At 47.7% G+C, this 16,220-nt stretch overlaps 1 protein-coding gene across 3 annotated transcripts in view; it reads right to left on the bottom strand.

Moving 5' to 3' along the window:
- Positions 1-16,220, bottom strand: part of LOC126535919 (uncharacterized) — a 33,702-nt gene that overhangs the window by 12,405 nt on the left and 5,077 nt on the right. For all 3 annotated transcript variants that reach the window (XM_050182776.3, XM_055073339.2, XM_050182777.3), the window contains exon 3: positions 14,305-14,445. In XM_050182776.3, coding sequence (XP_050038733.1) covers positions 14,305-14,445 — 141 coding nt within the window. The remainder of the gene's footprint in view (positions 1-14,304; positions 14,446-16,220) is intronic.

The following is a 16,220-nucleotide window of genomic DNA, read 5'->3' as shown; positions in this document are numbered from 1 at the left end:
GCTGATTGCAGGATTGCAATAGGTTTACGTTATAATCCAAGACTGATGAGTGGGCTAGTTTCTAATTAAAATTGGTGATGCACTGCAGAGAAAAAAATTGCAGCAGACAGAGAACGAAAATTCACTGACATATGTGCAATAAGCAAAGCAGTGCGAGAAACACAAAAAAAAAAAGGAAAATGTGCGTCTCCGTTCATTGTCTAATTTTTGTGCGGCTTCACCAATTTACATGATTAAATATGTGACAATCATGTGCACAGCAAACTAACATCTAGAAAATAACTGCCAGAGTTCCGTGTCTTAGCTTGGCACGGAAAGCTCTGTTAGCACCCCGGGGTACATTTGCATCGCAATTTGCACTCGTGTTCTACTTCATATACTACCCGATACCATCGGGCCTGCCTTGTACAAGCAGTGACCTTCCTAATGAGCAGACACGAAAATACATTTACCGGTACGTAAGGTCTTAAAAACCCTTCGCTCTGTTGTCTGCTTCACAAGCCAGAGCTCTTACTGCTGCCGTTAAGGAATTACGACACCCTCCCAGTGCAAATTTTACATAATATGGAACGTCACTAGATGGTGACAATGAAAATTCACCTGAAGTGCCCAAATAATTGCTACCGCAATAATAGTGGTGCCACTGGCAAGTGCAAGTGAACTTATTGAAAACAATTTGCAGGTGCATTGTAGCAGTCAGTTTCTTCTGTGCCTTCTTGGCAATCAATGCAGGCATCTTGCAGGTGTCTTGCTCGGGTAGTAAACTTGCGTACAACCTCAGGATGTTGATCGCCAAGCACATATGTGTTGGGGATGGGAACGTCGCTGAGGTCTTGGGTGTTTGTTTCGCTGTTATCGTCATCCGATTCTCCTCAGCCAAGCACATCAGTAACCTCTTCCATTGCAAGGATGCTAGAGTCAATGTACGGGTCAAGGCCCTATGTAATACTTGGCCAGTTTTCCTGGACGGCTTCCTGACCTTCCTACTATGTACCCTTGAAGATGAGCAATGCACTTCTGCCTTGTGCACTTCTGTTATCTTTGGTAGGAGATGTTGCAGCAACTGCTTTGCGAAATCTGGCTTTTCTACAGCAATTCTCTATAATCTGTCGATATGTAGCCTTCCAAGAGAGACAGCATTTCCAATGTTTAGTAAAGGCCCACTTCGGTTGGACGTTTCAACTGCAGATATAGAAGGCACTTGTCAATCAAGCACCGGTGGTATGCACTGTAAGAGTTGGGGTCGGCCATGTAAAAAGGGGTAGCTGGCCCATGCCGTCGTCAGACTGATCCACACTATGGACGTTGTTCAAGGGAGGAACTTGTTCTCATCAAGAACGAGGAGTACTGGGTTTATTTACAATATCTACATGAAGAGTGGAGAATGTTGAATTCATCAGTCTAGCATGACTGAAAACGAAGCACACACCGAAAATGTCTGTTTAAGACCCCCTCTGTCTTCCCTAGATCCCTAGGCCAGGGAAATTGCCGTCCAACCTATGTCCAATCGAAGCGGCCAAAGTCGTAGAAGGACCTGCCTTTGAGGGCAAGGGTTTACTCTCTCACTTCCGCACCTTAGTTTCATTGAACACGCCAAAAGAAGCATGGCCTCGTAGACAGGGGTTGTCACGTCTTGGTTCCCGAGATGGCCCAGCAGTTAGCTGCCGCAACTGTCAAACGACCGCGACGATTACAGGGAGCCATGAGAAAATGCCTTAGAACACCCTTTCCCAGGAATTTTCTTTTTCCCATTGGTTCGTAAAGACGAGCATGAACCAACAAATAATACTCAGTCCGCTAAACGTGTCTTGCTGCATTGGCGCGTTGTTGGCTGATCGTAACAGCACATTTGACGCTATCGCATTATAACGTTGTGATGCTGCCCTGGTCGAGCGGATATATGAGTGATGTACATTTCAGCGAAAGGAATTTCAATTCCATGTGCGTCTGCTCAATGTCCTCTACACAATGAATGGTACAGTTATCCAAAAGGAGGTATACATGACAGCCAGCACTCTCATGCTTCCTTGTTGAATTTCTGCAGCAGGCCCTGAAACATCTAGCACATCATGCACACCTTCTTCTGAGAAGCATAGGATGTCTCCAACTGCTTTGACTTCTTGAAACAACGTGGCTTTTTGCTTCTCCTAACTACAAGTGATACACATTTGTTGCTGCTGTTCATCTCAACACTGTGGGGATCGAGGTCCCTTCCCGCGCCTCGTTCTCCCAGCTTGTGTGTTGTGCTTAGTTATGTCTCCGGGAGCCGCCGCTGTTACAGAAACATGGCATACATGGTTACGCAACGGAGCTAATTTCGCCGGAGCAAACCGTGCTTCTCTCACCTGGCCCGATAGCAGCCCCTACATTGATGTACGCATGGGAAACTGGTGTCATGCAGACCCACCCTACTGCTCTATTCGTACTCACGTCTGGTTCTGCCGGCGTCAGCTCTCGCTCATGCTTGTTTTGGTTGGATTGGTTTGGTCTCGTTTGCGGTTGTTTCTTTACAATGACGAGTCTAAATCAAGACGTGCCGATGTAAAGGTTGTTGGAGATAGTGCGCCATATCCAATTCTGTACGACAAGGCAGACCCTGAATACAAGGACACTAAGGTGAAACCCAATACCTCATTCTCTATTCTTTTGAATGCGGCGACGCCGTAACAGAAGGAAGCATACTAACACGATTATGATCAGTGGCAATGACTTCATCCGCTTGATAAGACATGACTCATGTTAAGAATGCAGGACAAACAACATAAACACAGCACCGATCTGTCAGCAGACGAAGAAAAAAACACGCGAGCATGCAGAGGGAAGCAGCCGCGAAGGCCCAGTCCAGCCTCGGCAGGTCCGCTGCTTCGGTGGCAGAGGTAATCACCGCCATCCATCAAGCTGGCAGGAAAGCAACTCCGCTTCCCTCCTGCCCTTCCTCGCAACCACGCTCCCCTCACCCTCCCTCTCAACTTCCTCACCTCTGGCGGGCTCTGCGCATGTCCACCTCCATGCCGCCAGCCCTACCAGCCCAGCGTCAGCTTAGCCCGCTCTCTGAAGTTTCATTTTCTGCCATTATAGGGAAACAAGCATTAGCCAGCGTGTATTGTGCACCACAATATTTCACGACTCGCACTGTTTGTGCATCATGCTATGGTGCACAAATACTTCAAGAACAAGTCCTGCTTTTAACCCGAACTTCTTTTAATTTGAACAAATTTCCGGGTCCCTTCGAGTTCGAATTATCGAGATTCGGCTGTATCTTATCTTACTTCAAAATGGTAAATGAAGTACACTTACAATGGGGGAAGAACGACATAATAAGCACTTATTTAGATGAACTTAATAGAAAACAACCCTTTCAGGGTCAATGATGTAAATATACGGTGCCGCGAACAAGTCCAAAATGGTTGATGCCGTATATTATGGTGCTGCTTGTACGTTTAGAAAGCGCACAGATTTCCCAACTTTTCTTTTGTGGCATGTGCTGCCACTGTGTGGGAATACATGGAATTTTCTTTCTCATGCCTCCCTCTCGGTTTTCCTTGCATGGTTTGTTTTAGAGCTAGTTTGTTTGCTCTGGCGCGTCTAGATACTACAGCTCGCCCACTGGCGCGTGCGTGGGCGGCAGTTAGTGTGGGTTTTGTACCGCGGGTGGTTTCGGCTTCTTGCGCTTGCAAAACTGATGGCTATTTCATCACTAATTGCTCAAAGGGCGACCGCCTGTCACTTGCTCGTTTATATTCTTCACAGGCATGCGCATACGAATGATGCCACTGTGCATGCGTTGCCTTTCTTTCCTTCCTTTTTTTCGAGACTAGCAAGAACTAATTGCCTCTGGTTGGTGATATGATGAAGGTCGGTGGAAGTTTGACAAATGTTTTGCTTCTTTGACAGGCACACAACCACACAGTTTTCTTGAGTGCACTCACCTACGCATTTCAATCCATTGTAAATATTATTGTAAGAGCAGTAACATTTGAGACTTGCGAAATATTCTCGTGTGCGCATTTTCTAAGCCTTAAGGGGGACGCGGCTTTCGCATCGCAAGAAATGGCCAAAAAATAGATTTTTTGAAAATCACCTTTTCAGTTTCCATAACTGTTTTTCTATCTGAATCCAAAATACCACCACTGTAAACCATGTAGAAGTGCTCTATAATTTGTTTTATCAGCCAAAGTGGCGAAAAATTTCCTGGAGATCAAGAACAGCATTGTTCAAGCCACAATATCTTCGGAACGGCGCGACCAAGCGCCCGCAATCTTGGTCTCGTTGGAAAGCACATTTCTCAGTCTTTAAGTTTGCCACCTCAGCTATCTGCTCTGTACAGAAACAAGCACACAAAAAGCAATTGATTGAAGGTCGTGCAGGAATTTGCGATTGGCTGCGCCCGCCACGTGACTCCAGCGCGGTCCGCCATTGGTCTGGCGCTCACGTTATCTGCTCGGCTCTTGGCACTTTGAGAGTCTGGAAGCCTCCACTCACCGTAATCTCGACGTGTCAAAACGGGCGCTATGCGGACATCGCAGTAGCGTGGCCTATCCCTATGTTTGTGGACGTCTCAGACCTGCGGCTAAGCATACCGAGCATCGGCGACGTGGCTAAGCCTTTCAGCACTCGGTGTTTCGGAATTCGTGACCAAGCACATTGCGCACTGTTAGGAATGGCCGTACGGGGTGACAACGTGCCAGCTTTCAGCCCGCTGCACGTGTTCCAATCCGGCCGGACGGGGCGCACTTTGGAGAACTGCAAATGGCCGGCATCCACATGGCGCGCGGTCAGCTCAGGAATGTGGTCCTCGGTCGCGCCACCCGGGACAAAGCAGAGTTCTACGAAGCCCTCTGAAGTCAGCTCCGGCCCTTTTCACCAGTGTGTATGTGCGGCACGTGTATGTGAGTCATCCTCCTCCTCCAACAGCCCTCCTCCAAAACGGTGGGTCATCTTCGGTGACGTCGAACGATGACTGGACGAACGTTTCCGTTCGCTAGGAATCAAGGGGGGGACAAGTGCTTATAAGCAGCGGTTGTCGGCTGCTAGAGTGTGCTCGTCGTCGGGAGCTGAGTGCTCGTTGTCATGCTAGAAATGTACTAGTGAGCTGTGTGCTCGTAAGCTGTTTGCTGTATGTTAGTCTTGCGGGCTCCATATGGGAGTCACGCTAGACTGGCGATGTATGTCCTGCTTAAAATGTAAATACTGCAAATAAATCCTGCTCGCCTAGCCCTGTCGCCCCAAGGTCCTCCCTGCAACTACGACTGCTCCAACTCCAATAGCACACAATCCTCGGACCCGTGGATTCCCTCATAGTACATCTTCCTCAGACTTCCTCATACATCTACTCTATGGAGCACAGTAAAACCTTGTTAAACCGCGAGCACGAGGTCGCGGGATCGAATCCCGGCCACGGCTGCCGCATATCGATGGGGGCGAAATGCGAAAACACCCGTGTGCTTAGATTTAGGTGCACGTTAAAGAACCCCAGGTGGTCTAAATTTCCGGAGTCCCCCACTGCTGCGTGCCTCATAATCAGAAAGTGGTTTTGGCACATAAAACCCCATAATTTAATTTTTTTTTTTTGTTATACCATACCTGCTAAGCAGTAGTTTCATTTTAAACATAGTAAAGTCAAACCCCCTACCCAGTGGCCACTGAACACAATGCATTTTGCATACATATAAACCATAGCAGCTTATTGCATACGTATCAGTTAACACGTAGTGTTTTCACGGCAGTACGTCGTGATTGCAATCACGGCGGCAGGTCGGCCCGGCAGAATGACGAGTGTTGGAAAATCAGGTGTTATGGTATTCAGTGAAAAGAGTGAACAGACAGTGACAATACAGGGCCAGGAAATACCTCACATAAAAGAATATAAATACCTTGGTATATTGGATAAATGTAGGCAATAGATATGTTGAAACAGGAAAAAACGACAGTAATGTGGAAGAGAAATGCGGCCATAATGAAACAGAGCACTATGCAGATACAATACGTACGAAGTGCTCCGGGGTATGTGGAAAGGTTTAATGTTTCCAGGACTCACATTTGGAAATCGGGTGCAATCAGGACTAGATGCCAACCAAATGTCAGTGGGACGCTTCGCATTGGGCGCTCAAGGAAAGACTACAAATGAAGCTGTGCAGGGTGATATGGGCTGGACAAGTTTTGAAGTGAGGGAAGCTCACAGTAATTATGAAGAACGACTAAGGAATATGGAAGAAGGTGAACGGGCTGGGAGAGTGTTCAGGTATTTGTACAGGAATAACATCGACTCACAGTGGAGGAAAAGACCTAGGAAGGTTACCAGCGAGTATGCGGCCTGTATGGTGAGCAACACAGCAAAAAGAATGTCAAGCAGAAAGAGAGGCTGAGATAATCTCATGGGTGGTGACAATGGAAAAAAAAAAACCTGTTACGAGTAACTACTTAATAAGAAAAATCTAAATCAGGAAAGAAACAATTTATGATAACTCAAAGGGAAGCTCATTACTTTCCGAAGTGAGATCAGGATGCCTTAGAACACGCACTTATAAAGCGAGTTATAAGAAGGAAAAAGGAACATGTGCTTCCTGCAGTAAAGGTAGGGAAACGATGGAGCATGTTTTATTAGAATGTGAAGATATTTGCCCAGCAGTTGATTTAGGAATCACTGGCCTCCTTGAAGCCCTTGGGTTCAGCGAGAGCAGGGGAAAGTAAACATGTCCGCAATAGAGATTAGTAAGAAGCGATCGGAAGATTAGTGGAAGAAAAGCAGGGAAACGACCAACAATGGAGGCGTACAAAAACAATGTTCACAATAGGGGTTCACAAACTTTGGTTGTGGGAATTCACAGTGATTATTTTTTCTTTTTTAACATAGATAGGTAGGACATTAGGCAATAAAATAACACGAGCTTGGTGGCGCAACCCACCGCCCCTTTCCAAAAGGGACGCTCGTAACATCCATCCATCCACATGCCAGAGAGCGTTGTGGCCTGTGTTATGGCGTTGTGCAAGCTAGCACTCGTGTCATGCAGAGACTTGGACAAATATCGGTGCTCAGCATAGAAGAGAAATTTCAAGGGGGACGCGGCCCTCGAAAACTGAAATATCGCGAAAAAGTAGATATTTTAAAAACAATATTTTTGGGTTGTATGTCTCATAAACTACCTGTTCCGTAATTATCAGCATCTAATTCAACCGCAGAGTACGCCCCAAAGAAAAGCTACTTTTGAGGCCATCACGGCCTGCAAAACACATGCAAATGCCGAAATTAAGTCAAACTTGGCGCACGCACCATTCCCGGCCCATGCGGCCTGCCCGCGCCATCGTGCTGTCGTTTTGACTATGAATTCTTTGTCTCTATGCTTGCAAAATGGCATCGTTGGCGCAGTTGAGGCACTATTAGCGTTTTTACACCATGCTATGCGGAGCGCTGATTGGCCGGAGCAGTGCACTCAAATCCCGAGGGCTAAAGCAGCCTGCCATTGGCTGCTGCGCGGGCGGTGGTGGCAGCTGCTCCCTTTGATGCCGCACTCGCGTCGTCGTTGCTCCGTGCTCCGTCTGCCTCAACAGACACCTGCTGGCGAGTTGCTCATCGCCTTGTGCTATCTTTTAGATTATTTTCTCAGCTTTTCTTTTTTCGCTAGTTCTTTGCTGCACGTAATGCCGGCAACGAAGCCCAAGACAGTGCAGATGTTCGGTGCGTGGAAGCGCGATATGGGACTTGTACGAGCATCGAACTTCCGATCTTCTGCAGCGAGTCCTGACTGTGTAGATGCTTGCAGCGGCAGAACTGTGCTGTCGGCTGTGGCCAGTCGAGAATCCGACACATTGAGTGTGCCTGGAGCTGCAAGAGCTAATTAGAAGCTCCGCACAAGCTTTCCAATAAAAACACATGTGTTTAACTTTAAGGCCCGTTTTCTCGCAATGGATTTTTTCACTAGTAGTGGTGCTGGGGAAAGCGATATCTCAAGAACCGCTCTTCAGATTTGTACGCCGTTTTTTTTATTCTGTTCCTGAATGACTTTGCCAGGATGTAACAAGCTTCCTTTTGTTGAAAGCTGGTGTAGTTAACTAATAACAAGCAATTAATTTTTGATGAATGTGGTCATTACTGGCTACATCAAATCCAAAGTTGTGTTAAAATTTTTTGGAGGGGAAATTAAAGAAAAGGGCTTTGTAGCCCCCTGGGATATCTATCATGGGATCATCACAGTGAATTTCAGCTTCCTACGATGTCCTGGCATTTCTGCAGGCTCTTCTTCAGGCATATGCATGAACCACCTAGTTAGAGCTCATTAACTCTGGAACTAATAAACACATCTTCATGAATCTTTGCAGTTCGGTGGTGTGAAAGTACCCTGAAAGTTTCATCCGGATACCTCAAAAAATAAAAAAGTTCACTCTCCAGGGTAGCCTCACCCCTTAACATTGTTCGTGCTATTGAATTTGGCACGAAGAAGTCGGCGCTGGCATGTGAGAGGAATCTGTCGTCGACTACAGTGTGTGGTATTTGGAATGTGAAGAAGTTGCTTGGCAGTGCTGCTGCGACTGCAAAAAGATCTCGACTACAAGACTCAACTTTTCTCCATCCTTGCTCTTGTTATTGCTAAAGTGTGACCTAACGATAGTGATGAAGACAACACTGAAAGCAACAGCACAGGCGATTCACGCCCAACAGTGGCAGAAGCTGTGCGTTACGCCAGCCTTATGCGATTGTTTGCCGAGAAGAGGGCTGGGCGGAAAAGCTGGCTTGCAGCTTGAGTTTGAGACCACTGTAGTCGCTGCTAGGCCACCACGGCATCGGACGAAAATAACAGACTTTTGTCGTGCAAAGTGGATAAATACTGCATGTTTTTGCCTTTTCATCACACTCTCTCCTGATATTTCGGTTAAGCAGTACTACCGTTCAGTACATACTTTTTCCAAGCTCTGGCCGACTGCGGTTTAACAAGGGCTAGGCTACACCATGGCATCAAATGAAAATACAGTAAAAGCTCGTTAATTCGAATTCCGCGGGGATGCTATGAAAATTCGAATTATACAAAATTCGAACTAATGAAAGTCAGAGAAAAAAATCGCTCGGTTAAGGCGCGTATATAGTCTGACGTGGCGTGAGCACGCGCGCACACGCTACGTCACGTTGGCGTGAACAACATCTATACTTCGAAGCTCTGGCGCAGCCAACGTAACCAGACGCGGCCAGCGTGGTCCGACGCGCCCGACGTCGAGATGGCTCTTGCTCCATCCGCGCGTTTGTCGCGCTGACTGGGGCGGAGAAAAAAAAAGTCTCCGTCTCGCGCGAAAAGCGAAGCATCGATTGCGATAGAAAATTAGTAGATAGCTATACGAAGTAAGGATAATAGTTTTATCGGCCGTATAAACTTGTAAGCATTTGCTTACTAACTAAATTAACAAGCACTGTGTCACGCGCGCACAGGTGAGCATGAACGCATCTCGCTCGATGACCGCGGAAACTCGCTGAAAAACGCTGGAGTGAGGGCACGCAGCAGTAGCACCGAGCGAATTGACGTTCGTACAGCCCTCGCTTTAACGCGAACGAAACCTAGAAAGCACATCGCATATGAAGCTACCGGCAATACGCGCACTCTGCAATCATCGCAGATCGCTTTGAAGACGAGGCCCACGCGGGCGCGCACTTTGGCCACGTCGCAGATCACTTTCAAGATGCGGCGGCCGCATGGCCGCACCGTAAGCAGCAGCCGCCTCAGCCGCCGAAGATTGTCCCCCGGTCCCTCCCTCGTCTCACCCCCCTGCCTCGCGCGCGACAAGAGAGGGCGCGCTCCACCCCACCATCCCCTCTCGCGCACGCGACATTGAGCTGCGTGCGCCGGCTCACCCTCGCACGCTCGTACGCAAAGAACATGGCGCGCGGCGAGGGTGTTATCGTCCTTGCCGCTGATCAAAAAAGCGAAGCTGCGCGACCCGCGCGGCGACGCCTAGCTGCATGCTCCCGCGCACTAGCACTCTCCCCATCCACGGTGATGCGGAGTTCGAATTATCGGTGGCGGTGCGAATTTCAGTGTGAATTAGCGGGATGTGTTACATATTGCTTTCAATACATTGTGGGATGGACCGCGGCAACTAATTCGAATCATCCGAAATTTCGAATTGAGTGTGAATTAACGAGCTTTTACTGTAACAGACTTTTGTTGTGCAAAGTGAATAAATACTGCATGTATTTTGCCTTTTCATCACACTCTCTCACAATATTTCAGTTATGCAGTACTACCGTTTAATACGTACTTTTTCCGAGCTCCGGCCGACTGCAATTTAACGAGGTTTCATTATGTGGCGGTGGTGCGAGGACTACCCAATTATCAGGAATGTTCGAAAAGTCTGTTGTTGACTGTAGTTGTGACATGTGGTTGCGGAGCATGATAAAACTGTGCTGATGCTAGCGTCTGAGACTGAGTGGCATGATGTGCCAATGCAATCGTGGGCACCCTTTCTGAAGGACTGAAGGGAGAGCTATACAGTCTAGCCCGGTTATAACGAAGCCACTTATAGTGAAATAGCAGTTATAATGAAGGATTTCAATTTCCCATTCCCATTTTTGCATTTTCAATAAATTTTGGGTCCGCTTTTAACGAAGTAAATAAGAGCACGTCAGCGGATATAACGAAGAGATTTAATACCAACCGAAAAATAATCTGTCAATCAACACATTTTTGCGTCCTTGAGGCGATTTTTTCAGCGAGAATAAGAGCAAGATTCGGCTGACGGCGTCCTTCCGTGGCGTCGTCTGCTCTCCCGCAGAGCGAAAGGTTGCTTCACTGCATTGCATGGCACGCCAGTCTAGTGTTGCGCCGTCCTTGAACGACGTCACGGCGTAGAGCGGTAGAGCACGCCGTGCAGGGGAAGAATGTAAAAGAGAAGAGACGATTTTTTTTTTTTTTTTTTTTTGATGACGTCGCGGAGAGCGGCCGTCTTGGCCAATCTCGGTTCTCTGTTTCTCCCGGGCAGTCGGCGCCACGGCTGGACTGCAGTCTGCAGGAGGTGTGGCAGCGCGCGCATTGTTTTATGCCGGTGCCGCGGTGCGCAAGGCAGGGAGAAAGCACGGCAGCATTGTGCATGTTGGAAGCGCGGCTCATTTTCATAGTTTTCGCTGGTCGTTGTATGCTGTTTATTAAGACAGAGTTATTCGACTTGATCTAGCTGGTGAACGGACAACTGAACGCAGTGTCGCACTGTTCCAGGTTGGGAGCACGGCAAACGCTACTGAGATCGCGCGTGACGCCATTGTCACTTGTTTTCTGCCCGCATTGAAGCCATCACGGTTTCCTGTCTTGTTCTGCTTCTTTTTATATTTCGTGACCGCTTCGCCTCAGTGGACCTACTTAGCTGTCCCCTTTCTCGAAACTGACTTCATTTCTATGCAATGTCGAGCCTCGCGAGCCCCAGCACTTCGACGGGGAAGAGAAAGGTGCTGTATTTGAAGACGAAGCGCGCCATTTTGGACCAAGTGCGTCGAAACGTCAAGAAGAGTGCTATCGCACGGAAGTTTGACACTGCACAGTCCACGCTTTCAACCATAATCAAGAACGGTAGCAAGATCGACGCCGTTCTCGACGCCGACGTTGGCAGCAGGGACCGAAAGAGGATCCAATGCACCACTTACGACAGCTGCACTTTACAAGTGGTTCGTGGACGCGCGATCGAAGAACATCCCGCTCAGTGGACCCATCATTCTGGCGAAGGCCAAGGACTTGGGCTTCGCTCTCGGCCACGAAGACTTCCAGCCAGAAAATGAGTGGCTCCAGAGATTCAAGGACAGGCACAACATCACATGTAAAAACATTGTCGGGGAGGCCACGTCCGTTGACCAGGGATCGCTCCAGCAGTGAATGGCCAAGCACCGCGATCGTATCCTTGCGTATTCCGACAAGGACATCTACAATGCAGATGAAACTGCACTATTGTTCCAACTGCTGCCATCGAACACTCTCGCGGCCAAGACAGACAAGTGCGTGAGAGGAAAAGACAGCAAAAACCGTGTCACCGTGCTAATCTGAGCGAACATGGATGGTTCGGACAAGCAAGACCTGTTGGTCATTGGAAAGGCCAAGAAACCACGCGGTTTCGCCAAGGTGCTGTCTATGCCAGTGACGTATGTGAACAATAAGAAGGCATGGATGACGCGAGACATTTTTGGCAAGTGGCTCGCCGACTTCGACAAGGAGATGGTCCGAAAGAAGTGCAAGGTGCTGATGTTGCTTCACGTGCGCATCACGTCAACGCACACTTGAGCGCTGTAGAGGTTTTGTTCCTGCGTCCAAACACTACCGCCAAGCTGCAGCCCATGGACCAGGGGGTTATTGCCAACTTTAAGGTCCACTACCGGCACCAAGTGATCGAGCGCCTCCTGATTGATGTTCACACTGTGGACAACGTGGCCGGCTGGAGGGATGTGAAGCACCTGACCATCGCCCACTGCTTCGAGAAAGCCGGCTTCTCCCGAAGCAGCAGCGCGGAGGGGGCCCCGCCTGCTGGAGACGAAGCTACCGCGATTGACGTCGCTGCAACTGCTGATGCTGCCGCCGCAACGGCCTGCTTGGAGCAGCTTTGGGATTCCGCTAGCGACTTGAACCTTGTGCATGCGGGTCTAAGCCACGTGGACTTCGTTTTCGCCGACGAAGACCTTGTTGCCACCGAGGACGACTGAAGTTGCCGGGAGTGTCATGGAAGAGACCTTGGCGGACAGCGCCTCCGACAGCGAATGTGACGATGCTAGTTGTGCCCCTAAGCCGGTCACCTCCGCAGCGGCCATCGCAGCTGTTGACACACTATGGATGTACCTCGAGAGTCCGGAGTTCGACCAGATCTTTGGTTCGCAGTTCGATGGTATGGAAGCCGCAATCCTGAAGTCCGCACTCGCGAAACGTGTTCAGGGGACGCTGGACCACTTCTTTCAGCGGCAATAAATCGGTATGCCCATGTTTGCATTTTTTTTTCATAGTCCACATATTACGAAATAGCGGATATAGCAAAGTGATTTCCGATTCCCGCCTACTTCGTTATAACCGGGCTAGACTGTACTCGCGGACAACTTTTCTTGGCTATGAAGTGAAAGCTACGGGGGTGGATTGATTGATTGAAAAGCTTTATTTAATACTTAGGAAAGATAAGGCAGGGGGAAGGGTGGGTCCCTAGTCCAGGACCCCAGTGGCCATTGCTGTAGGCTCAGCCTGGTCTAAAAGGCCCTTCTGGGCCTCCAAGTCAGCTTGAGCGAGGACGGGCTCCCTGAGTGAGGTCAGTATCATGGGCGAGTTTATGTTTGGTGGCCTATATGTACATTTCCACATAATGTGGGGAACAGACGGCAGCCCCCCACACCAGGTACATTGACCGGTATACACGGTTGGCCACTTTGCGTGCCACAGTCCCAAGTGCGGAAAGGTCTGAGTCTGGAGTTTTCTATACATTCCGAGTGTTTTTACTCCAAGCTGCAGATACGGAAATGCACAGATTTGTCATTCACGATGCTGGTACGCAATGTAGTCCTGGCACGCTCGGCACCGGTTTCGGTTTCACCAACCTCACACAACTGACTTCTTTAGTGAAGGCAGATACAATTAACTAGCCGTGAATCAATGTTTATTCTCATCCAATATTTACAAAGTTCTGAACAGCGCACCTTAGAGCCTCCGTTGGAGCTCTGAAGCAACCGTATGGCATCAGTTAGGACATGGACGTGCAAGCGCCACTGGCGTCGGTAGAGCTGACGCAGCTCGCTCGCTCACTCTTTGGTACATGCCAAAGGTTGCAATGTGGCTTGGTTCTGCGCAGACACTGCAAACACTTTTTTTGTGTGTGTGCTTCAACACTATTTTGTTGCTGAAGTTAGTCAACGGCCTCTCAGGGAGTTGATTGGTGGTACAGCAAGCGACAAACACTCACCAGAAGACACGGACGCCATTTCGCACTTGATGAATGTGCAAAACGTGCGATGGTTTCGGGTGTGCAAAAACTCGAACAAGCTAACTAAAAATAAATAAAATGCCAATAGCTGACTGGTGAATGTTGCGTATCGTTTCAAACTAGGTGCTGTAAAAAACAAAAAGAATATTGTTTTCTATTTCTCATGTACAAAAATGTGAAGAAAACTGCAGGACTACTTCCAGCAGCGATGAAAGAGGCGCGCTTAGTTTCCGTAGTCTTTGCTTCATAGACAAGAAAAGTTGTCCGCGAGTATAGAGCACCATGCACCTGCTGATCAAATCATTTTTGCTGATGTTCTCTCAGCTACGGGTCTAGTGTTGCAACTTGACCACAGTTATGTACAGCCATGCACAGTGGACCGCTCACCTGGTGCTTTTCTCGGGCCAAGTCCATGTGAATAACTTGGTTGGTGGGCAGCACTTTCATGTCGGGGCTGTCATCAGTCACGATCTCACCCACGATATCAGGTCCTATTTCATCACCCTCCATGATAATCCCATCGGGACCCTAGAATGCAATTGGGATTCAACTTTTAGGAACTGGGCAAATGAAAACTGTGCTAATTTAATGCTCCATTTAAAATATTTTTCTCCTGGAACCACACACTCCATTATCTTGATAGAATGGCATGCTCAGCAGATCAATATATTGACTATACCAATAAGATAAGCCAAACAACAGCGAACTATTTTTATTAAGTATCAATTATGCACCATGCCAATATTCACAGTCATCTGCTAAGGTAAAATAAAATGAAGCTTAATTTCTTTCCATTACTTTGACAATCACCAAGCACTGACGGAAATGATAACCAGCCTTTTCAAAAGCAATTTTGTCTCAATGTGAAAAATATCTGTACAGTCAGAAACACTCAATCTTTGAGCCTTTCTGATAGCAGAAATAAAATAACTTGTGCGAGGTTCAGAGATGCGACCATATAGGACCGAACATTTTACACCAGAATGCTCAGAGTCATGGCGTCTGTTAAAGGCTTGTCTTTCATCCAACCAGTCAGTAACGAGCTTCAAACAAGCCCACAATGGTGTGCTATGGTCATCTCATTACGATGCCTCACTTTGGAGCCAAGAGCTGTATTCGCCAAGCAGCTCTGGGCACTCCAGAACATTTATGTTTCATCTCAAAACTGGCCATCAATGGGTTGTCCAGACAATGGTAGCAAAAAAGAAAAATGAGAAAAGAAAACATTAGAGAAACGGCATCACTACTGGAATTGGAAGCGAGACTTCTCCAAGTGTGCCATCAGTTTAAGTGAAGCACTAAAAGCAGCAATGTGGCACCCAGTGTTCATGCCATGGTCTGATGAAAACCTCGCAATCAACTGACACTAACATCACAGGAAATTTCACAGATGCCCAGTGCCACCACATGTGTGTGCTTGCTACTCTTAGCATCTTTGGTGGCATCGTCTACTCAGTCAATGAACACAAAGAAAAAAAAAGAATATGCTTGGTTTATCACAGTGTCCTTACAAGAGAGCTGTTTGCTGTGTTACATGTTGGTCAACACAGAGTTGATGAGATTGACCAAATTTTTAAAAGACAGTCGTAGCTGCTTTGCAGTGCCTTTTATGCAAGGTCAGCATACTAACCCCCGTATTCAAAAATGCGTAAAGTGACCCGACAACTGACCAGGATGTGTTGTGCACTGATGGAAATGAAATGACCATGATTTATGGTGGTAGAATCCAGCGTGTTGTTCGATTTAAGTAGGAATTATAATTTTAATTTGGCGGGAAGAAAATCACAAGAACCAGTAAGTGGTGTGGCCTGACAGTGAAGTCCTGGCACTTCAGCTGGGGTATACAAGATTATTGTACGTAAGTCGGCTGTTATTAAGTACAGCATACTTATTACTTAAAACTGCAGTTCATATATATTATCAGGCTTTAGCGCTTTATCTGACACGTATTACAAAGCAAAAAAAAGTGCACACGAATGAGCCACACTGCCTTCGTGGTAACAAGTGGAGCAGCAGAGTGGGCAGAACTGCTGTACATGTGTAAGTTAGCGAGTTAGTACCCAGAGTTCCGTGGTCTCTGTGAGATGCAAAATGCCATCAACGAATTGTGCTGTGAATGGGTGTCAGCACTGCAATAATAGGTGGTGCCCAATTTCATGCCTATAGGGTGGCACCCTCTGGGTTTTAAATGTGGATGTTAAAGGTTATGCTTTTGCTAGCTGAATGTGGCGGATGCAGTCACAAACATCAGGTTTTGGACACCCTATAGCAGTAGTGGAATATCCTACCACTTAACTTGGCTT

The sequence above is a fragment of the Dermacentor andersoni genome, chromosome 4 (assembly GCF_023375885.2).
Source record: "Dermacentor andersoni chromosome 4, qqDerAnde1_hic_scaffold, whole genome shotgun sequence".
Lineage (NCBI taxonomy): Eukaryota > Metazoa > Arthropoda > Arachnida > Ixodida > Ixodidae > Dermacentor > Dermacentor andersoni.
This window is presented reverse-complemented; position numbering and strand designations above follow the sequence as displayed.